The sequence below is a fragment of the Bos indicus x Bos taurus genome, chromosome 23, assembly GCF_003369695.1.
Source record: "Bos indicus x Bos taurus breed Angus x Brahman F1 hybrid chromosome 23, Bos_hybrid_MaternalHap_v2.0, whole genome shotgun sequence".
Taxonomy (NCBI): domain Eukaryota; kingdom Metazoa; phylum Chordata; class Mammalia; order Artiodactyla; family Bovidae; genus Bos; species Bos indicus x Bos taurus.
Window position 1 is genome coordinate 40,591,338 of NC_040098.1, and position 24,203 is coordinate 40,615,540.

The window sequence follows — 24,203 nt, forward strand, 5'->3', positions numbered from 1 at the left end:
AATTTGTTTCACCCAATCCCCAGCTTTTTAGCTCCCTGGCCCTACTGCCACCACCATCCCAGGCTTCCTGAGACCATCCTGATTCTTGTTATCTGTGCTAACTGGTGTGAAAAGATTCTTTTGAGCTCCATCCAAGACTGGTTTGGAGCACTTCAAACATTTTGAAGAATAAGAGACGTGAAGACAGCAAGGGCAGTATAGGGTAGGGGATTAAGAGTACAAACTGTTGTGTATAAAATAACCTACACGGATGTATTGTACCACACAGGGAATACAGCCAGTATTTCGTAATAACTGTAAATGTACTATGGGCTTCCCAGGTGGCTCAGTGGTGAAGAATCTGCCTGCCAGTGCAGGAAATGCAGGTTTGATCCCTGGGTTGGGAAGAGCCCCTGGAGTAGGGAATGGCAACCCACTCCAGTATTCTTGCCTAGAAAATTCCACAGACAGAGGAGCCTAGCAGGCTGCAGTCCAGGGGGTCGCAAAGAGTCGGACATGACTTAGTGACCCGAGGACACAATAGCACATATTGTATACATGTAACTTACATTAATATTTTACATCAACTCTACTTCATTTCAAATAAAAATGAAGCTCCAAGAGTACGTTTACACAAAATACCCAAGCTGTAGAGAAGCATATACATACACAAGTGTTGTTCATTTTGGTTCATCAAACCGTATTTGGCAAAATCTGAAGGTGAGATGTGTTGGTTCAGCTTACTATCAACAGCTCCCTGACTCTGACTTATTTTCATGCTTAAACCAGCCTGGGGAGTAGAAGCCTCAAATTCTGCGGAAGATTTATAGCTTTCATGTATGGTGTTTTCTTACAGCTTGCACTTGTACCCAGTGTACCTAATAGGACGATTCTGAGTGGCTTTTCTCTTCTAAGTCTGTCTTCACTTATCACCTGGCTGCTGATGGTGAACAGTTCAAATGTTGTCACTGCTCGCCAGCATCTGTCCCCGGGGTGTTTGGAGGTTGGGGCGCCAGTGCTTCAGGGGTGCACGTGACTTGTTTATACCAGGAGTCTTCTTGCCTGGGCCAGATTCCTCTGGATCGACACCTTTCTGTTCCTTCTAGGAGAAATCTTGCTCTCTTATCCGTCTCTGAACTCAGTGACTATGAAAGTAAGGAATTATCTATTACTCTGGTTAGATTGCTTATTGTGGTGAAATATTCACGACATGCGGTTTGTCATTTGAACTGTTTCAGTGTGGAATTTGGTGCTTTTCAGTTCGTTCACACTGCTGTGCAGCCATCACCATTTTCAGAACGTTTTCATCATCCCAAACAGAAGCTTTCAGTTCAGTTCAGTCGCTCAGTCGTGTCCGACTCTTTGCGACCCCATGAACCGCAGCATGCCAGGCCTCCCTGTCCATCACCAACTCCCGGGGTTCACCCAAACCCACGTTAGTCCCCGTTAAACAATAACTTCCCATTCCTCCTCTCCTAGGCTCTAGTAACCACTAGTCTGCTTTCTGTCCATGTGAACCTGAGTATTGCAAGTATTGCAAGTATTGAAGTGGAGTCATTTCAGTATTTGTCTGTTTCTGATTTATTTCGCTTAGCATAAGGCCTTCAATGGTTCATCCATGTTGTGGCATGTATCAGAATTTCCTTTTTTTGGCTAAATAATCTTTCCTTATGTGTAGACATCTCATTTGGTTTATCCATTCTTTTGCTGATGGTCATTTGGGTTGCTTCCATGTTTTGGCTGTTGCCAATAACACTTCTATGCACACGGGCATGAAAATATCTCTTTGGGTCCTTACTTTCAGTTCTTTGGGGTTCGTACCCAGAAGTGGGATTGTTGGATTCTGAATACATTTTAAGACACCATTTTCAGATCTGACCACAAGGTAGTCTTCATCTGAATATTCCCTAGTTTACTTAAGCATTCTCTAGTTATTATGCATTTAAATTATAGGTAATTTTTACATCACAGAAACTATCAGCTTCCTTCTTATTAGTCCTCCGCTTTCTCAGTGAGTGTGGAATTAGGAATATGGTCTAGTCAAGAAGCAGCTAGCTAAACTTTCTTTTGAATACCGGAAAAAACATCTAACTGTGTTCTCAGAAATGCACCAGGAGATAGATAAGTTTTAGGAGCTCACAGAACTATTTAAGAACTTATTTTCTTGGCAGGCTTATAGTTTAACAAAAGATAACGTCTTTCTTTTCTTTAACAGAAACTTGGACATAATGACCACTTCCATTCCACGTTTGCCTGACGTCTTCATTCTAAGATGAGTGGGTTACTCAAGGATGAAGTAAACAGGCCTGCGTCTTCTGGTGTGATGGGCACAGCAGATTCTCATAAGAGTTGGATTAGGGGCAGGTAGAAGTAACTGACAACTTTAGTAAATGTCACTGTTTGTACTAGCAAACAGGTTTCCTTCTGATTTGCCTCTCTCCTAGCCAAATAGTCACTTTAAGTAAGTCATTTCCAGAGCAAACTGACATCTAAGTATCTCTTTAATAAGTGTCCCCTGCCCCTCTAAGACGTAGCATTGTTTGCTTTTGTCTTTCTATGTCTACCCTCCATGAATGACTGCAGTCAGTTGAACCTGTTTCCTAATGGCGTGCTGAGATGATGAACTCTGCTTGAATGCCATGGGCACATATGCACACACTGTCTGAGACTTGCCCCTGCCGCCAGGGATGTGTTGTTTAGGTGTTCTTCTAAGTTCAGTGTCTGGGACGTTCTTCTGTTTTCTCATGTGAAACACCCGCTAGACTGTCTCTCTGTAGTGATGGAGAAACCATCTACACAAGATAGAATATAATGTCATCCAAGTACGAAGCTTGGAGGATCGTCTTTATTCTGACCTCTTGTATATCTAGACTGCCCACCTGCCTTCTCCACTTAGATGTCTAACTGGCATTTCAGACTCCTGCTTTTCTTCTCACAGTCTTCCCATTTTAGTAAAAGATGACCCTGGGCTTCCTCTTGCCCAGGTCTAACGCGTGGAGGCACAAGTCTCATCAGTTCCTCTCTTCCCAGACATTGCACGTTGGTTCATCAGCACATCCCTCTGCTCTAACTTCAGAACATGTCCTGAAGGTGACACTTAACATCTTGGTCCCCAAGTGTGGACTTGCCTCTGTTTTTGCTTTTGTCGGTCCCTCCAGCTGGAATCTCCTCCTCCCTGGTTTCTGGTCAATGGATTTGAAGCATTTGTTGATTTTTTTTTTTTTCTTTTGAAAGGCATGTTTGGGGAGGGGTGAATTTAATTCGATTCTTATATGGAGATCCTGTGTAGAGATAATACATTTTCTTAAGACTATTAGACTATCTGTCCCTTTTCTTCTTAGATATTGCCCATCATAAGGTGTAGGGGAGGTCAGTTAACCCAGGTTTTATGCATTTGTTGCTGTCGCTTCTGTTTTTATTTATTTTTTTGTCCATGCCACATGGCATGTGGGATCTTAGTTCCCTGACTAGGGATCGAACCCACACCCTTTGCCTTAGAAGCTTACAGTCTTGACCACTGGACTACCAGGGAAGTCTCCTGTTGCTATCACTTCTGAACCAACTAAATGTTGCTAAATGTTCATATCATACCCACCTACAATCAATAATATGAGAAAAAATTGTACACAAAATATAATAATAATTATGCTATGTATATTTCCACCTACACAGGGAAACTTTGCTGTTTAATAGTCTTCTTTGAAGGGTCTTTTTCTCCGTCTCGCCCTTTCTAATCCATGTCTTCTCAGATCACAGTGCTGACCTTTCTATAACTCTTTGTCCTTGTTCTGTTGTCTCTAACAGAGACAAATTTTTTCTTTGGGCAAAGAAAGAATATTTAGTCCCCTGAAATGCAAGCTTTATTTAAGAGATGCTGTCCTCAGTAGAAATGTGTTTATTGCTTATAGACTTTTCATTTTACCTGCCAAATCCTATTACTTGAGGGACTAAAAAAAATCTTATAAAAGCACTTTTATTGAATAACACAAGGAGAAAATTAAGCTTTTAAATTAGACAAAAGGAGAACGAGGCACACTTATACACTGAACTGTAAATTAGCAGCATGAAGTTCATCCTATGGACCCATAGCATAATTTACTTCAAGTCCAAGACTGGAAGTCATGCAGAAAATCCCCAAAATGTCTATTGTAAGCAGCTCTAACAAGTGTTGTAATTAATGGCAGGAAAATATTCCTGCCATTAATTACAACACTTGTTCCTGTATTTGGTCTGAAAATATTCCAGACCAAATACAGGTCCTGCTGGAACCTATGGGTGTGACTTTTCTAAAATGTTAGTAAACGGTATCTCAGATATTATATAACTAGAAATATAATCTCTGCTCACGATAACATCTTTTAGTTTTAACATTTATTCAATAATCCTGAGTTTTAAAAAAAGTTTTAAATAGAATGAATTTAAAAATCCTAGAATCTTATTGTAACGTAAAAGTTTTGAGCACCTCCACGCATCAGCTGCTGAAGAAGCTGCTGAAGATGCTGTAGGACCGAGGTGTGGCCGACCTGACCTGCTGACTGTGTGTAAAGTGCTTACATGTATATGTGCACACCAGTTAGTGTCTTCCTGGGGCTGCTACGCTGGATGAATCTCAGGGAAACAGTCTTGAGAGTTTTGCCCTCCCCGCCCATCTGAGATCAGACACCAAGACGGCTGGCATGTTCCCAGCTGAGATGCTGGTGAAAGGTGACTGGAGAACTGGGGTATGTTGGGAAAGAGTTAAAGAGCTTTTATGTGAACCTTCAAGTGCAACCAGAGGAGGGTTTTGGTCCCCTGCCTTTTTGCTGCCCCTTGCCATTTGTCTGTGTGGTTCACCTGAAATATTGTCTGTTCATGCAGTAATTATGTGAGGACGCTCCTAATCACCGTATATTGTCTTTCCACAAGCATGAAAAAAATCTAGACTGCCAACTACCAAAAAACCACAGGGACTTGCATCTGGCAGCCTCCAAGTCTCGGTACAGGGAAGATGTCATGGAATTTCCTGTTTTAATTGCAAAGACCGATTGAATTCCTGGGGCGTTTTTGACCTCACCTTGGTTGATGAGTCTCCTGACTCATCCACTTTATTTAAAAAAAAAAAACAAAACTTTTTTTTTTTTTGGAAAAAACTTAAGGAAAGTCAGTTATTTTAAGTTTTGAAATATATCACATCTGTGTATGAGTTAGTTGCTCAGTCCTGTCGACCGTTTGCAGCCCCATGGACCGTAGCCTACCAGGCTTCTCTGTCCGTGAAATTCTCCAGGGAAGAATACTGGAGGGGGTAGCCATTTCTTCCTCCAGGGGATCTTCTCAACCCAGGGATCAAACCTGGGTCTCCTGCATTATAGGCAAATTCTTTACTGCCTGATCCACCAAGCATATAAAACACACATGATGACTAATAATAATAAAAATGAACACCCATATGCTCTATTCATCTGAAGAAACAGATTACCCGTGCTTAAGAAAAGGCGAGTAGACAGAAAGCAGTATTGCTTTCAAAATAACCACATTCCTGATTTTTGTGTTCATTATTCCTTAGCTCTTTTCTTTCATTTTTAAAAACAGTTTTACTTTTAGCTCTGTATCCCCTGGATAATACTTTGTTTACTCTTGCCCTTCTTGGAGAACTTTATAGAAATGGAATCATGCTGGATATTTTGGGGGACTTTTTTCTTTCTCTCAGCGTTTGTTTTTGAGATTCCTTCAGATTGATGTGTAGTGACTGTATCACGTTCTTGCACTGCTGCAAAGGATCACACAGTGGATCACCGCTGTGTATTTTTCCATTCTCCAGGTTTCTTTCTTTACTGGTGTTTGGAAAGCAATGTGCTGTGCTGAGCTAAGTCGCTTCAGTCATGTCCAACTCTGTGCAACCCTGTCGACTGTAGCTCACCAGGGTCCTCTGTCCATGGGGATTCTCCCAGCAAGAATACTGGAGTGGGTTGCTGTGCCCTCCTCCAGGGGATCTTCCCCACCCAGGGGTCGAACCTGGGTCTCTAAACTCTCCTGCATTGACAGGCAGGCTCTTTTCCACTGGCATCACTGGGGAAGTCCCCTGGAAAGCAGTATGGACCCCAAATTCAGCAAGTCAGCTAGCTATTGAAAGCTTCAAAGATTGACCCCTTTCTAGCCAAATTCCCAAGTGGTTTGCTTTCATTTGTGGGAATGGTGAAGGCCCTCATTTCTGGAGACTTTCCAGAGAATGGACTTGCTTTGCCTTCTCCAGGGGCTGTTAGCTCTTGACCTGATTCTACTCGGTCCGGAATCACAGCCCTGTTTTCTGCAGGATCTTCCCGAGGCTTTCTTCCCTGTGTCTGAGTCCTTCCCCGTGTTCACCACACTCCTTTTAAGGGCTGATCTGTTTTGGGGGTGGGGAACAGCTAGGAAACCAGATGCTCCAGCTAGAAGAAGGCTAGTCTTCAGAGCACAGGAAGGTACTGAGGCTTTCTTCTTCCTGCGCTTGGCTTCCTAAGGGCCTTCTCCTTCCTTCCGCTCCGTGCCCTCCTTGTTTCTCATCAGAAATTGGCAGATGTTCTGCTCCACCCCTGTCTTAGTGTATCTCGCAGTAGTAACCCTCCCCTGAATACTGTTTGGGAAAGGCATCGTTAATATATTTTCCGTTTGTTTACATTGGCTCCTTTTACCTAGATCTCAGGATTGCAGTGGAATCTTCTAGTACCTTAAGATAAGTCCATTTATCTTGAGGGAGAATGTGAACCATTAAGGGCAAACTAATTTTCAGTTTACATTTGATTTAGAGTGTATAGGCCAAACGATTGTGTGTGTGTGTGTGTGTGTGTGTCTTTGTCTGTGTCTGTGTCTGTGTGTGTGTGAATGACAGCAGGGCAAAGAAGGAATTTGGGAAGTTGACAAGAAGAATAAAGTCTCAGGTTTTAAAGGATATTCATTGCCCTTGGAATTATATTCTATGAAAGTAGGAGAGTAACAGAAAGGGCCCACACCAAAATTATCTTTTTGTAAATGTCTCCAGGCAGAGAAAGATTTTGTACGTAAAAATACTATGAAATGATTGATCTTCCTAATGATGGTAAATCAAAAATTCTACTCTCTTTCCACTCCTTCCCTCCCACCATCCCTCCCTCTCTCCCTTCCTTTTTGGTAAGGGGGCAGAAGTGAAGGTGAAGAAGTCGAGGACACTGATTTATCCTTTGTTAAAAGACTTTGTTTTATGACAGGTACACGCTCTGCTGATTAGGGTATATTAGATTTTATTTGGGGCTTTGTCCAGAGTATGTTTTCTTCTGTTGGTTTTCTATATCCCCTTGACTTTGAATGTATTATGGAGACTGGAATGAAAACTGCATCTAGTTATACCTTTTCCACCAAAATTTTAAACCTCAAAGCAGAGAAGCTCAATTCTGAATAACTGAAAATTGGGTCTAATCCTTATTTAAAATATTTATCCTGATTAAAAAAAAATGTTTTTTTCAGTTCTTCCCGCTGCTCAGATTTTCTTACCCATAAGTATTTTAACGTGAGTAAAATTTCCAGCCAACTGGCTCTTCTTCCTTCAAACACCAGATCTTAACCATTTTGTCCTGTTTTCTGCTCTGTCCTAAGCAGAGGCCAGAGGTGGCTGGACGTGATCACGAGCAGCTGTTACTGTCCGTGCGGTGAAGCGAGCTTGGCTTGCTCTCAACCTCCCATCTCTTTTCACAGTGATGGGCTGTCAGGAGACCCATCCTGCTGTCTCCTCCCTTTCGCCCTGTGTAGTGGCTGTCGCGTCTGCTGCGTGCAGGAAAGCCAGATAACAGATGGGAGTGAGTACTGCAGCCTCAGAATGGATGAGTTAGGAGTGGGGGCGTGGCTGACCCCTTGGGGCTGTCAAACATCTATTTCTGGGGCTCTTACGCTTTCCTCTGGACACAGGACTGAGGTCCCTGGGAATGGAGTACCTGCTGTTCTCAGTTCCCTGTAAAACCTTTGGAAATTTGTAATCTACTTGTTTGTTTCTCCAATCTGCGTGTGCATCCTCCTTGACTCAGACGTTAACAGAACTTTAAAAATTCTCTAATAGCCTTATCTCAGGAGCATCAGCTATTCCTTATATACACAAGACTGGTTGTGTGTGCATACTTCTTAAGGATGGGTTTGTTATGCTCTGTTGTTATATGGTGGGTGTGGTGTGATGTTCCCTGATGCTATATTACACTTATTCCCTTTCCGTTTGTGCGTGTTTGAAATTTCCCCCAGTAAAGCTTTTGTGAAAATGCAACACTGCATATATATTTGATTGGTCTTCAGACAAACCTGAAAGAATGGAGTTACTCAGGGAAACATTGCCATTGTCTCAAATGGTACTATTAATAGTGACCTGGTGATGTGTCTTCATATATTCGTTCATTCACTTATATTTATGGTGCCTGACAATGTTCTGGGCACTGGGGACAAGCTAGAGGGAAGCCCCTATTTCTATGAATCTTATAACCATCAGGTCCAGGGGAGAAGGTCTGTAGATAGGTAAGTAGGTAAATAAACACGGTGGTTTAAGGTGGTGCAAGGTGCTGAGGAAAACAGAACCAAGTACTGTGGGACGGTGGAGCTGATTTGGTGCAGACAGCTAACATGAAAGTGAAAGAAGGCTTCCCCAGGAAGGGGAGCAGGGTCGTGGGGAGGGGGGGTCCCAGGCAGGGGGAGCTTCTGAGCAGGTGTCCTGGATGCCAGTTCTCTGCAGGGGGGGTTGCCTCTCACTTTTAGGAAGGCGGCCCCAGAGAACGTGCAGTCCAGCCAATTCATCTGACATACGTACCTCCCGACACCCAGAGTCCGAAATTAGCCTCCTGCCCGGTACCTGCTGCTTTAAGAGCTACCGAGTGGGCCAGTAAATAAGCCAGTAAACATATCCATATTAAAAGGGCTTTCAAATTAGTGGTTAACCAAAAGAGTCACTTTTCTGCAGTAGTAAAATAAATGAATCCAGTTATTTGCATAAAAATAGGCTTCCTTTCAAGTATGACCATCATAAATGGCCTTGTGGGACACCAGCCTACTTTCTGAACGTGGTTCTGAGGTTATTTTTTAATGCCTGTGTGTGTATCTTTGGTAAACACATGTTCCGTCCTGTGCAGCAGGCGCCGTGGAGACTGGAAGGACGGAGCCAGGATGATCGTGACCCAGCCTCTGCCTGGGGGGCACCCAGAGCGGGAAGAGGCAGGGGTCTGTGACCAGCCCAGATGCTTACCATGTGCCAAGTGCAGAGTCAGTGGTCATGAGCAGAGCAGACCTGGGCACAGCCCTAGTGCAGCTCAGCTTCAAGTGGATGAGACAGACAATAAATCATGACGCTGACAAAGTACAATGGATGCTTAAAGGAAACTGATGGGGAATTCCAGATGGGATGGTCAGGGAAGGGCTCTCTGGGGAGGTGACAGTCGCACCTAGTGTGAAAAAAGAATCAGGGGAAAGGACGTTCCTGGCAGAGAGAGGGGCGTGGGTGATGGCTCTGAGTCAGAGAAGAGTTTTATGAGTTCACGGCGGGTAGAAAAGAGGAGACGAAAGATGGAAAGGTGAACAGAGGCCAGATCCTATCGATGACATTAAAGAACTCATTGACATTATTCCAAGTGCAACTGGAAGTTATTGTGTGTGTTAAACAAGGAGAATGGTAGGAAATTTGTTTTCAACATATCATTTTAGTCACAAGGTTAGACGTAGGGTTAAAGGGATTCACCAAAAGATCCTAATCCTAGTTTTTGCCTGGTCTTTATCCTAGCCACGCCGTTTACTTAGCTATGTAGGCTGTTTGTTCATCTGAGAAATGAGGGTAATACAGTCCACCTCCTATTGTGGTGAGGATTGAGTGAATAAGATAAGGTGTCAAGACCATGTGCGATGACCAGGATATGCTCAATAACATCAGTGCCCTCCTTGTTCTCCCTCCTTCCCATGGAGTAAAATCCAGGAGCAAAGTGTTCTGGGGTCCGTCTCTGCTGGCCTTGGGGCCAGCATCACTGAACCCAGTGGCAGCTCCATGAGGTGATGGCCACCATGTCCTGCTGTGGGGCTGAGCACTGAAGAACGGATGCTTCTGAGCTGTGGTGCTGGAGAAGACTCTTGAGAGTCCCTTGGACTTCAAGGAGATCAAACCAGTCCATCCTAAAGGAGATCAGTCCTGAATATTCATTGGAAGGACTGATACTGAAGCGCCAGTACTTTGGCCACCTGATGCGAACAGCTGACTCGTTTGAAAAGACCCTGATGCTGGGAAAAATTGAAGGCAGGTGGAAAAGGGGGTGACAGAGGATAAGATGGTTGGATAGCATCAGTGATTCAATGGACATGAGTTTGAGCAAACTTTGGGAGACAGTGAAGAACAGGGAAGCCTGGCATGCTGCAGTCCATGGGGTCACAAAGAGTCAGACATGACTTAGTGATTGAACAACAAGTTCAGGGTTGATCTGGCCCATTCAAGAACTGGACTAATAATGGAGGCTTTATCAATGGCTTGTTCCAATTGAGATGATTAATTTAGTTTCACCGAGTTTCTCCTTTTTTCTCGATGCCCTTTGAAGGAAAGAACCAAGTTGCAAATGGAGCACCACTGTTACCCTTTCACTGATAATTCTGAGCTCTCTTAGGAGGATCTACAAACCTTCCTGCTTCTTGTTCATATCTGAGACTCTGACTTAGACAAAAGATATGTTCTTCACTTGATTTGCTTGGACGTTCTTGTTGTTTTGAATCTCTAAGTATCTTCTGTAAATAATCAGTTTCTTATACACTCTTGAGGCTTCATGTTACAAGTTTGCCTCGTGGGTGCAAGGTTTATTTGTTTTTAATGATGTAAATAAAACATGTGAAGAAAATGCTGTTCAGTGGTGTGGGGGTAATAAATATGACCCAGGAGAGTAGCAGCTGCCCTTGAGATGCCTGTAGTATTAGGAATCCTGAACCTTCATGAATTGGCATTAGACTTAACCCATAGTCAGTTCTGCCCTGGGATGGATAGGCATTGTAAGGAGGTTTACACATGCAGTGCTGGTTAGATGGTGTTATTTTTGTTGTTGTTATTTTGTTTTTGTTATGGTTTTGAGGGGGTTTATTTGTTTTTTTCCGGCTTAGCTTAAAAAAATCTTGAGTAAAAACTTTTATTAGAGCCATTTGAGGTTCACAGCAAAATTCAGAGGAAGGTAGAGATTTCCCGTGTGGCCCTGCCTCCACTCGTACATAGCCTTTTCCATCATCAACGTTGTGCGCTACAGTGGTACATTTGTTACAGCCGAAGAACCTACACTGACACGTCATAGTCGCCCAAAGGCTGTAGTTTCCATCGGGAAGGGTCCACTGTTGGTGCTGTACGTTCTATGGGTTTGGACGAATGTATAATGAGAGGTATCCATCATTAGATCACGCAGAACATGAAAATCCTGTACTCTTCCTGCCCTCCCAAACCCAGGCAGCCACCCATCTTTTTACCATGTCCGTAGTTTTGCCTTTTCCAGAATGTCATGCAGTTGAAGTTACGCAGTATGTAGCCTTTTCAGATTAGCATCTTTCACTTAGTAATATACATGTAAGTTTCCCCCATGTCTCTTCCTGGCTTGATAGATCATTTCTTTTTAGTGCTGAGATTAGGTATAATTTAATATCGACCCATGCATCCTGCCCTGACTGTTTTTAGATACACCTGGGCTCTGGAATCAAACTGTTCCTAGTGGGCTGTCTACAGTGGAGGTTGAATTGTCATTTTCCTGCCATCATGATTCAACTCAGGGTGACCTTGAAACTTAATGGTTCTGCACAGACATCTTTCAGCACATGTGGGCTGCTGAGTCAGGGATGTCTTGGTCCCACAGCCCTCAAGGAGGTGGGTCCTACAGGCTCTCAAAGTCCACAAGCATCTGGCGTCAGCAGTGCAGCTGTTGCTATGGCAGATGGAAGGAAGGAGATTATGTAAAATAAATGGCTAAATAGGTAAAATAAATGGCTGGAGGTGGGAGAATTCCATCACTGGAAAGTGGTAGTGACAAGAATAGAACCGCGGCATCTGGTTTCTGCATCCCTGCTCTTAGCTACCATGCTCGACTGGCTCTCAGAAAAGGCTGTTACTTGTCTCTACTACTCAGCTAATGGCTCTGCTTTCATGAGGCTGTCGCATGGAGCGTGATGTTTGGTTCTGACTCCCTAATGTAGGAAATGTAAATATTGTTCATGCAGTTATAAGCTTGATATCATAAGTATATGCTGTGCTATGCTTAGTCGCTCAGTCGTGTCCGATTCTTTGCGACCCCATGGCTGTAGCCCGCCAGGCTCTTCTGTCCATGGGGATTCTCCAGGCGAGAATCCTGGAGTGGGTTGTCATGCCCTCCTCCAGGAAGTATATGCTATCTAGGTACAAATTCTCACATAGTGGAAAATTAATCCTGGAAGGACAAGTAAAACTGATAAGATGTATGCTTCTTCCAGACAGCATGTTAATTGAGATCCTGTCTAGGAGTAGCCGCTGAGAACTAGCCCAAGAATGGCCTCACAGAGGGGCCTGATTCTTGATTTAAAATCAAGAATTGGTGCTTACTGCTGCCTTTTTTTTTTTTTTAAGCTTCGCTGCATGGTCCTTTTGAAGACCCAGCAAGAAAATTGCACAAGAGCCATGTTTTCTCTGCTCAACTTTGTTTTGGTTAATCTAGTGTGAGTTCTTGCCAGGCTCCCCCCACTGGGAGTTGCATCCATGGTGATGAGAAGCTGGAGCTCTGTGCAGTGGCTTGGAGAACTCTCCACAGAGGCGGCCAGGGGCTTCTCAGAGGCCTGTCGCCCACAGCAGTAGCTGGCTGTGTTTCGTTAGTCAGGGGGACTAATTCAGGCATTTTCCTTGACAAATATCAGGAGAAAAAAGGCAGGAAGGCTATTATCAGTGGATAGTAATTCCACCAAATAATGCCCTGTAACTTGCTAAACTTTCCATTTGCTTTGTGTATCCATTTTAATTTTGGAAACACACACACACATATATTGAATGAACATCATTAGGTTGAGTTAATAGTTCCTGTGGATATGCTCGTGTAGTCCCCTCAAGTTTTGCATTTTATTGTAGCAATCTATTTGAATTAACCAGTTCATTAACGTTTTGCCATTTGCCTTCTTCTTGTGGTGGGTGTCAAGGGCTATTCAAAATGTATATGTAACCCCATCTGCATTTTGGGCTTCCCTGGTAGCTCAGATGGTAAAGCTTCTGCCTGCAGTGCGGGAGACCTGGGTTCAATCCCTGGGTCGGGAAGATCCCCTGGAGAAGGAAATGGCAACCCACTTCAGTACTCTTGCCTGGAAAATTCCATGGATGGAGGAGCCTGGTAGGCTACAGTCCATGGGATCGCAAAGAGTCAGACACGACTGAGCAACTTCACTGGATCTGTTTTTTTATAACTCATAGAAGTGCTTGCTATATAGTTTTGTATATATGAATGTATTCATTTGTTGGTTTACAAATATATGAACTTATCTTCAAACTACACTTAATAAATCATAGTGGAAGATGAACCTTTATAGTCACTTATCAAACACAGTCCCAACCCTGGGTCCAGTCTCTTTCTGTGGACAAACTACTGAGCTCGCACGATGCTGTGGTCCTCGAGCAGGCTGTGTGCTCCAGTACTTTTTTCACTCACAGTTCTCCCTATTGAAGGGCCACTTCTTTTTTTTTTTTTTTTTTATTGAAGGGCCACTTCTTTACCCTGTCAGCTGGGTGACTCTCTTCACCTCCTAGATATGGTGCAGGGGTTTCCTTCTCTGAGAAACTTCCCTTCTTCCCCAGGTGATCTTTCCCTCTGGGGCTGCTGTGCACATCACATTGTATCATAATTGTGTGTATAAGTTGCATTTATTGATGTCTGCAAGGCAGCATGTCTAAGTTGTTTCTCAACAAAGTGCACAGTGTGTGTTAAATATTTGTGGACTTGAATATAGCTCTTTGCTTCTGCCTGTGCTCCATCCCAGGCATCCCAGTCTACTGGATATTAGTTCTTCATGAATGTATCTGTCTCTCTCACAAAGTGTTGAGGTCAGAGGCTATGCCTCATTCCTCTCTTATCCCTCAAAGCACCTATGATGTTCAGTGTAGTGATCGGTATGCAGTAAATGCTTGCTGGTTTAACAGGATTACTTGGACTCTGATGTTTAGTTCTCCAAGTGGAAGGTGAAAATCAAGGGTTTTATAAAGTATATGTCATTAGAGTAGTCTCTAAGAGTCAAATATCATTTAATTCTGTATCTTTCCGATGTAAGTTGGCAATTTCCAACAATTAATCAAAACATTTTTTAGCACATGGAAGAGAATTTTCTGTTTCTGAAGAAAGCACTCATCATTCATGTCTCTTGCAGCACTGACTGGGGTAGTTGATGGGCTGTAAATACTGGACAAAAGACTCCTTGCCCGAGCATCATCTTTTGGTGTAAGGTGTGAAAAGAGAATGATAGCTACATAGGATTGTTGTCATTGTAATATGCTATTTATACTGCCTTATTTATTTCACTCTCTTGTTAAACTCTTATATAGCTTACTAAATTCAGTACCTACTCCTCATTTCAAGACCTGGCCACATACAGGTCCAGCTTATCTTTACAGTCCCATATCCATGTGTGTGTGTGTGTGTGTGTGTGTGTGTGTGTGTGTGTGTGTGTGTGTCTTGTGTCATCAAACTGAACCTGCATTTCTGAGTCTAGTTGACTTCTGAAGCTCTTGAGGACTTGACCCTAGCTAACATCCCTTTGAATTTCTCTGTGTGAAATGCTGCTCTAGAGAAATAATTATATTTAAATAAGACATAGGAAATGGTCTCCATTTTCTGACAGTCCTTGACACCTTCCCCAAACTTTGGAATTGTGAGATTGTGGTGGTGATGAAAGAAAGGCTTCACACCTAGATTATGTTTAAGCCACAAGTGTACAAACTTCCTTCTGAGCTCTTCCTGTGATTTCAGTACTGCATAACTGGGTGGGGATGGGGACTGAGGTATCATGCAAGTAGCACTTGGCGTGGCCTCTGCTTTCAAGGGTTTAAGTCTTAAGGATACACAAGACTCGAATTCAGACAGGATCACTGAAGGTTATAGGACTTTATGTGTGGCCGTGATGTTAGGCTGTTTTGTTGACCGTAGGAATCCTCAGCTATCAGCTGGTGAAGGCCAATGTGGTCTCAAACAATTGGTGAGGAATTGAGACTGGAGCCTGGAGCTGGGTTTTGGAGAGGGGCGATTTGCTCAGGCAGAAGGGAGAGACCGAGTGGGTGAAAGGCATGGAAGTTATAAGAGTTGTGTGGGGAGTGCATGAAGTGTGGGTGACCTTGAAGAGACCCATTAACTTTTTTGTCCTGAGAGAGGAAAGAACCTTTGGTGTTTACAAAGTAGAGTTAGCGTCAATCAGCGTAGAACCACACGTTCTTATTTTCTCTCTAAGCCTGTGTCTGCAGGTCAGTGAGTTCTCTTTGATGGGGTGTTCTTTATAGTTCATTGGATGTTTGCTTAGCTAGGAATATTGCATCTTTCTCTAAAGGAACCACCTAGGTATCAGCAATAGCCTGGACCTAGTTGAGAGTTAGACGGAACTCTTTGTTAAGACTTCACTGATATAACCAACAAAGGCTGTAACTTAAAAATATATACTTTTAATATTGATTATGTTCATGATAGATGTTTATATTCATCTTTTTTCATAGATACATAGATACATGAGAGAAAACTTTTATCTTTACATTGCAATATCACATTAGTTTTTCCTTTTTTCCCCTCAAAGGATAACGTGCTGCATTTGGTTATAGTATCAGTATTACTCATGTTGGAAAACTTTCTCTTCACAATTACCAGAAAATGATACAGAGCCTCTGGAGATGGGGCAGTAAACTATGGTTCTGGATTAGGATGCTTAGTTTCTTATCAGCTAATTCAAACCTCAAGAAATGTTTATCAGTGAATGAAGTACAGTTGTGATAAACCAAATGACTTACTTTTCCTTCTGCAGCCAGGATCCTTGATCTAAACTAAATGATGAGTAATTTGAGTAGTGGCAGTTTTCACTTAGTGACCTGCCTTTTCCCCATGCATCCTGGTCTCCCATTTTTTTATTATTAATATTTGATATTTATTTATTTGTTTTGCCTGCGCCAGGTCTCGGCTGTGGCATGTGGGGTCTAGTTCCCTGACCTGGGATCAAACCCAGGCCACCTGCATTGGGAGTGCAGAGTGTTAGCCACTGGGCCACCGGGGAAGTCCCTCCATTTACTCTTAACAAACCATCCTTAGAAACATAAAGGAAGGTAGCTGAATTATCCTGGCATTCCCATATTATGTGGTTTCTTTCTAAGACAAAGAGATACATTTACAAAGTACTTAAAATGCTGAAATAGGATTGGTTTCCTAATAGGAGTAAAGAAAACTGTGTTGAAATGTCAATAAGGAAAGGATCGCTCTATTATTGGGTGCCAAAGGAGGCCAGCGCACTACTGGCTAAAAGCCAGCACTTACTCTGTGCTGCTGGTGATGATGATTATACAGTCATGAAGCACAGGAGAACCCTGGGGAAATCCCTGGGATTCCTGTGAGCATGTTCCACCCCCATTAGATTCCTTGGTTCATTGTAGCCTTAATGTGAAACATACATTTTACTAATTTGTCCCATGCTGTTTCATATGGTTGCTTTATTGTAGGCCAAGTCAAGTGACTTTTCTTTCCCCCGTTAAATAAAGCACGTGATTTAAATGGCTTTTATGCACGATACTGGATGCTTGGGGCTAGTGCACTGGGACGACCCAGAGGGAGGGTATGGGGAGGGAGGAGGGAGGAGGGTTCAGGATGGGGAGCACATGTATACCTGTGATGGATTCATTTTGATATTTGGCAAAACTAATACAATTATGTAAAGTTTTAAAATAAAATAAAAAAAAAAAGATCAGGCTTCCCACTATTATCGTATTATAAGGGAAGCTTTGGAGGGTCCCCTTGCTGAGATATCAATTTCCCGTGTTTATGGCTGATTCTACTGAAGTTATACCCCCTGGAAACTGTTTTTGTTTTTATTTCTGTTGTCAGAAGGAGCCAAAAAAGGCTATACCTGTGTTTCATAGCATAAATAGAGCTCTTCAAAAAGGTTCTTGTTCAAAAAAAAATAATATGAAGATTAAAAATCATTTCAGATGTCAAAAAAAAAATAAAGCAGGCAGTATAAGAGAGGGCTTTATCAAAAGTACTGTGAGTGAGGTTTTATTATTATGATTAATTATTGTTCTACCTGTTCAGAATAGATGCCTTTTAGAGCCGTTGTTCCACTTAAAGAAATTTTCTTGGAAGAAACCTCAAGCTTTATGTACAGAGCAAAGACCCATGGCTCTCTTATATTTGAAACCATGTGTGCATTGTTATAACCACATCCATAAATGTTTGTCTTGTTTAAAAGGATAGATGCACAGAATGTTGAAACTTCATAATAGCAGCTTGAGATACCAGTTTTTCTAGGTAGTTTCCCTCTGAAACCTGAAGACAAAAATCACATTCCTCTTGTCCCTGCCTGCGGTCATGACATAAGGATTCATTTCTTTTTAGCTAATTCATGGAATTTCAAGAAGATAATTCTTTATCATTATAAGAAAGGTTATGATTTTCTTTCCATAGATTTAAAGGTTAGGGTTATCTACCTAATTGTGGAATCCATGGAGTTTCTTTTCTTGATATTGAACTCTGGGTTTTATTTGGGGGCCTCATAGTTCTGGGAGGGATACTGAACACAGTTCAGTTCAGTTGCTCACTTGTTCGACTCTTTGCAACCCCATGGACTGCAGCACGCCAGGCCTCCCTGTCCATTGCCAACTTCCAGAGTTTACTCAAACTCGCGTCCATTGAGTCGGGGATGCCGTCCAACCATCTCATCCTCTGTCATTGCCTTCTCCTCCTGCCCTCAATCTGTCCCAGCATCAGGGTCTTTTCTCATGAGTCAACTCTTCTCATCAGGTGGCCAAAGTATTAGAATTTCAGCTTCAGCATCAGTCCTTTCAATGAATATTTAGGACTGATTTCCTTTAGGATGGACTGGTTGGATCTCCTTGCAGTCCAAGGGAGTCTCAAGAGTCTTCTCCAACACCACAGTTCTAAAGCATCAATTCTTCGGCACTTAGACTTTATCTATAGTCCAACTCTCACATCCATACACAACTACTGGAAAAACCATAGCTTTGACTAGACCGACCTTTGTTGGCAAAGTAATGTCTCAGCTTTTTAATATGCTGTCTAGGTTTGTTATAACTTTTCTTCCAATGGGGCAAGTGTCTTTTAATTTTATGGCTGCAGTCACTATCTGCAGTGATTTTGGAGCCCCCCAAAATAAAGGCTGTCACTGTTTCCACTGTTGTCCCATCTATTTATCATGAAGTGACGGGACCAGATGCCATGATCTTAGTTTTCTGAATGTTGAGTTTTAGGCCAACTTTTTCACTCTCCTGTTTCACTTTCATCAAGAGGCTCTTTAGTTCTTCTCTGCTTTCTGCCTTAAGGGTGGTGTCATCTGCATTTCTGAGGTTATTTATGTTTCTGCCGGCAGTCTTGATCGCAGTTGAACACAGTGATGGAGAGAGGGCACCGAGCTGTTCGTGCCTATACCTTGAGTTCCCATGCCCTCTGCCCAGGAAAATCCTTTTTTTAAAAAAAAAATTCTCATGGTTCTGTTCCCTATGAAGAAAGATTAAAGCCACAGGAAAAACCCCCCATTTCTTTTTAACAATCATTTTGGAGTTTCTGAATCGGTATTAGAGACTGGTTAAGAATAACCACATCCAGAAGGCCAAACCCCTGTGATAGGATTACATACCATATAAATCATAGTTCAGCTCCTTAACTTTGTACACAATCAAAACATTTACCGAGGAAGTTAGTCTAATGGTTTGTTACTTTGAAAACTATTTCCTTTTCAGAGATGTTACTGGATGCAGAGTTTTTTTTTTAATGCAAAATTGAATGATAAAAAAATTCATGTGTGGTTGATGATAAGGATGCAATTTGCTTTTAAATTTATACTCAGGGTTGAAATATGTGAAAATTGTCATCTAAACAATGCTTTCTAAGTGGGGGAGAAATCCCATATTATTTTTCAAAGGAAATATATATATATGTGTCAATTAAAAAATTCAAATATGAAAATTGATTTTGAAGTATTTAACCACAAGCAATATGATTGCAGCATGTTTCTTTCTTTCTTTTTCTTTTTTTCTGATGCTCTTTTTGTTGGCTACTTTATAATCATTAAAAATACCTCTGAATGACTGGATAGATTCTATTAAGCCAAGGAAGAAACTTCTTATGCCCACACTGTGTTTTTGAGCAACTATAAGAGTTTATTGCTTCAGGCAGTGGAGTAAATTTTGCTTCTGATCTTTGTGAAGTAGAGCATATATTAGATCATGTAATCAAGATACTGAGTTTGCCTTGTTTTTTTTTTTTCTTTCATTGCTTCCTCCTGATATATCGCTGCTGTGTGGACAACCCTCTACTTCTGCTGCTGAAATTTTTTGTTTCCATCATTCAGGAAACCTCCCAAGGTAAGCACCTACACAGAATTTGGTGTGCATGCTGGCCACGTGTGCCAAAATTTCGAATTTCATCTATCACAGTGACCCCTCTGAAACACCTCTGCTTTTGAGAAGACGGTTCAGCATTCTAATGTAAAACGTAAACCATGAACAGTTAATGTTGGTAATGTTGGGCCTCTACATCTTATAAAGCACTTTAATACATTATTTCATCTTTGGAACTAATGCGTGGGTTTTCAGAACAAACCCATCTGGCTGTTGTTTATATTTTGTTGATGATGACATGAGGCCCAGAGAGAGGAAATAACATGATAATAACAATAATTCACGGATAGGGTAATGGAGAGTGAAAGTGAAAGTTGCTCAGTTGTGTCCGACTCTTTGCCACCCCATGGACTACAGTCCATGGACTTCTCCAGGCCAGAATACTGGAGTGGGTAGCCTTTCCCTTCTCCAAGGGAAATCTTCCTAACCCAGGGATTGAACCCAGGTCTCCTGCGTTGCAGGTGAATTCTTTACCAGCTGAGCCACAAGGGAAACTCAAAAATACTGGAGTGGGTAACCTATCCCTTCTCCAGCGGATCTTCCCAACCCAGGAATCAAACCGGAGTCTCCTGCATTGCAGGCAGATTCTTTACCAACTGAGCTATGAAGGAAGCCTTCATAGAGTAATGCAGAACTATATAATATCACCACCTAGAACATGGGAAGACAAATATGGTAACATCATGGTAGATTGGTAACTGGGTTATTGACTGGACAAACTATCTTTTCTGTGTCCTACTAAGAATCATTGATATCATCAGAAAAATTCTCCAAACTTTTGGAGTTTCAGATGTCTGCCAACTTTATGTGGCCCTTTGGAGTTTCTAGCCAATTGCAAAGTCCGCTAATTAGAGCTAGCCCCCATGCTCCGGCCAGCCTTCATTGGCATGTGTGCCAGTGAGAAGCCTAAGAATTAAAGAGTAGGTAGAAAAAGAAGACAATGAGAAGCACGACATCATCTGAATGATCAACTCTTGAATGAGTGAAGGCTGATTTTTATTACCGGTGAGTATTTTATTGGTTATCAAAAGGAAGGAGAAATGCAACCAGCCTCTGATCAGTGATGCTGGTTTGGTTTTTGAGATGGGATCAAGTCAGGCTACACCCACATATATTATATAGTCAGAATCTAAGACACAGGTAAGGGGAAGAAATACAGGATAGATTAGACTTACTTATCTCTGGGATTATGAAGGAAAATCTAACTTGGCTTTTGGAGTATTGAGACCTCCCTAAAATGCTAAATGTTATCCTTTATGTTTATTGATAGCAGTATAGCAATTGTCCTTGGCATTAAGAGTTCCATCTCCAGTAAGGAAGCCATGCATTGAACAAATAATATGAAATCTTTTAAGAAAGAGGCAGTGTATGATGTTTAGAAATATAAGCACTCGCATCCTGGCCAAATCTGAGGGATTAGAAGGTTATTCCTGAGCAATCATTGACGTGGTATGTGCTCAGTCATTTCTGAGTCTTTTGCGACCCCTTGGACTGTAGCCCTCCAGGCTCCTCTGTCATGGGATTTCCCAGGCAAGAATGCTGAAGGATTGCCATTTCCTACTCCAGGGGATTTTTCCAACCCAGGGATTGAACCCTCATCTCTTGCATTAACAGGCGGGTGCTTTACCACTAGAGCCACCAGGGAAGCCCCTATTGATGTGGAAAAGTATAACCAAAAATGTCTCTGCTACTCAGAAAGATGTGAGCTCCCCTTAAGTAGCTCTTTGTTCCCTTGCTGTTGGTTCCTAAAGGTTTCAGAACAGACAGCCAACCTTGTGATGTATTTAATTCTCTCCTTACAGAAAAAGGCACTAAAATCCTGAGCAGTTCCACATAGGGTTACTTAATGCAGGAGAAGCAGTGAAATGAAAAAGAGGCACAAAACCACATTTTAAAAAAATCACTAATTGCTTTACATACAGAAATGTTCTGGTTACTTTCTGCTGCTGCTGCTGCAGCTGCTAAGTCGCCTCAGTCGTGTCCGACTCTGCGACCCCAGAGATGGCAGCCCACCAGGCTCCCCCATCCCTGGGATTCTCCAGACAAGAATACTGGAGCGGGTTGCCATTTCCTTCTCCAATGCATGAAAGTGAAAAGTGAAAGTGAAGTCGCTCTGTTGTGTCCGACTCTTCGTGACCCCATGGACTGCAGCCTACCAGGCTCCTCCATCCATGGGATTTTCCAGGCAAGAGCACTGGAGTGGGTTGGCATTACCTTCTACCTGGTATATAAAAGTTTTGTGCGTTCACTAGGTATTCTATTAATAGTTCCTATGAAGTGTCATGAAATTTCCAAGATAAAATGAATGACATTAAATGTAAATATATATATACACGCATGTGCACACACACACACACACACATGCACATATGTGCGCGCGTGTGTGTGTGTGCGCGCATGCCATAAGGCACATCTAGAAAGTATGAAGATCATCTTAAATTCAAATAAATGACATAACAAACTGAAAGTTTTTAAAAAGATGCTAAGATAAGGTCTTTTCATGCAGAAACTTTGAATATTGAAAGCAAATGGGAAACATATTTTTAATGATGACTATATAAGCATGAACTTTAATTTATTCAGACAATGAGATTTTGACATGCATAATTAGTAAAAGCATCAAAGAAGACATTTTGGTTTCATTTAACAAATATTCTGGGCAGGGGCCAAGTGCTGCATGAATCAGACCAGATCCTAGCATTCTAATGGGGTTGGAGTACAGAACATGTGCATAGTGTAATATAAAATCAAGAGGAAACTATCTGTCAGACCCAGGATGGAAAGTCCTGTTCTGACTTCTGCAGAACTGACAGCTAAGACCAGGCAAAATATTAAAAACCTATACTTGAACCTTTACATAGCATCTACACAATGACTGTTGAATGAATGAAGAAAAAAAAGAAAAACCTGTTGTACCAGAAGGACACTTCACCAGTTTAGCAGAAAGAAGGTTCCAGTTTAGCTAAATTATGTGTTCCCTTCACTGGTGGACAGAACCACTTTGCTAAAGACTAAGCCAGAGAATAGGTGGGGAAACAATGGAAACAGTGACAGATTTTATTTTGAGGGGCTCCAAAATCACTGCAGATGGTGGCTGCAGCCATGAAATTAAAAGACGCTTGCTCCTTGGAAAAAAGGTATGACCAACTTAGACATCATATTGAAAAGCAGAGACATTACTTTGCCAACTAAGGTCCATCTAGTCAAAGCTATGGTTTTTTCCCATAGTCATGTATGGGTGTGAGAGTTAGACTATAATGAAAGCTGAGTGCCAAAGAATTGATGCTTTTGAACTGTGGTGTTGGAGAAGGCTCTTGAGAGTCCCTTGGACAGCAAGGAGATCCCACCAGTCCGTCCTGAAGATCAGTCCTGAATATTTGTTGGAAGGACTGATGTGGAAGCTGAAACTCCCGTACTTTGGCCACCTGATGTGAAGAACTGACTCTTAGTAAAGACCCTGATGCTGGGAAAGATTGAGGGCAGGAGGAGAAGCGGGTGACAGGATGAGATGGTTGGATGACATCACCAACTCAATGGACTTGAGTTTGAGTGAACTCTGGGAGTTGGCAATGGACAGGGAGGCCTGGCGTGCTGCAGTCCATAGGGTCTCACAGAGTCGGACACGACTGAGTGACTGAACTGAACTGAACTGAGCCAGAGGAAACACTCTGTCCTAGTTCCATTCTCAAGGAGACCCAAATGCCCGGCTGGGTCGTAATCCTGATCCTCTTCTGTGGCCTGTCCCCAGAGGGAAAGTGCCCATTGGACCTTACAAATCTCACCAGCAATTTGGATTTTCTTGTCATGACATTAATTTGTGTTTTCCTGAGGACTATCTGCCTTTTCCTGTAGTCTGCATTCGGACGATTATTGAAATTATGCCTAATGATGATGGTAAATAATAATCACCTCCCTATTGTATTTTCTGTTTGTATTATGTGTGAGGATTTTGCGCATTTTACTTAAAAATATTCTAAGGTAGAGGTGTGATTAGGAGAAAGGAGGGGGTGTCTCTTGGAATATTTGGTTGAGTTATCATTGTTCCTACCCAACTGTTATACCGGAAAGAAGTCTTGCAGTCTTTTTATCTATCTTTGGAACTGTACTCTTAGAATGCTATGCTATTTTCATTGTTTCTATTAATAATAGCTGTCTTTAATTCAGCACTTACAATATGCCAGATCCACTTTAAATCCAAATTAAAGTTTAATGCAAACTTGGATGCCTTCAGAGAAAGAGGGGCAAAATCAGTGGTTGCCAGGAGGAGTGAGAGGAGAGGAGAGATGAATAAATAGGTAAAGTACAGGATTTTTAGAGCAGTGAAATTGTTCTGTATGCTACTCTAAAGGTAGATATATGACATTATGCAATTATCAAAACTCATAGGACTGTATAGCTCAAAAGAGTGAACCTTGATGTATGGAATTTAGGTCTTAATAATGTATTGATATTGGTTTATTGATTATAATAAATATAGCATAACTAATACAAGTTATTAGTAATGACAGAAACTGCTGAGGGGATGTTTGTGAAGAGGGGGTATATGGCAACTCTTTGCACTAGCTGATCAGTTTTTCTGTAAACCTAAAACTGCTTTAAAAAATAAACTATTAATTATGAAAAAAAAGATGTACTTCGTATTCACAGAATAAAA

General features: G+C 42.0%; 1 protein-coding gene across 10 annotated transcripts in view; it reads left to right on the plus strand.

Annotated features, from left to right (window-relative positions):
• KIF13A (kinesin family member 13A) overlaps positions 1 to 24,203 on the plus strand; it is a 202,790-nt gene that overhangs the window by 65,384 nt on the left and 113,203 nt on the right. For all 10 annotated transcript variants that reach the window (XM_027525256.1, XM_027525247.1, XM_027525249.1 and 7 more), the window contains exon 3: positions 19,501 to 19,513. In XM_027525256.1, the coding sequence (XP_027381057.1) occupies positions 19,501 to 19,513 (13 nt within the window). The remainder of the gene's footprint in view (positions 1 to 19,500; positions 19,514 to 24,203) is intronic.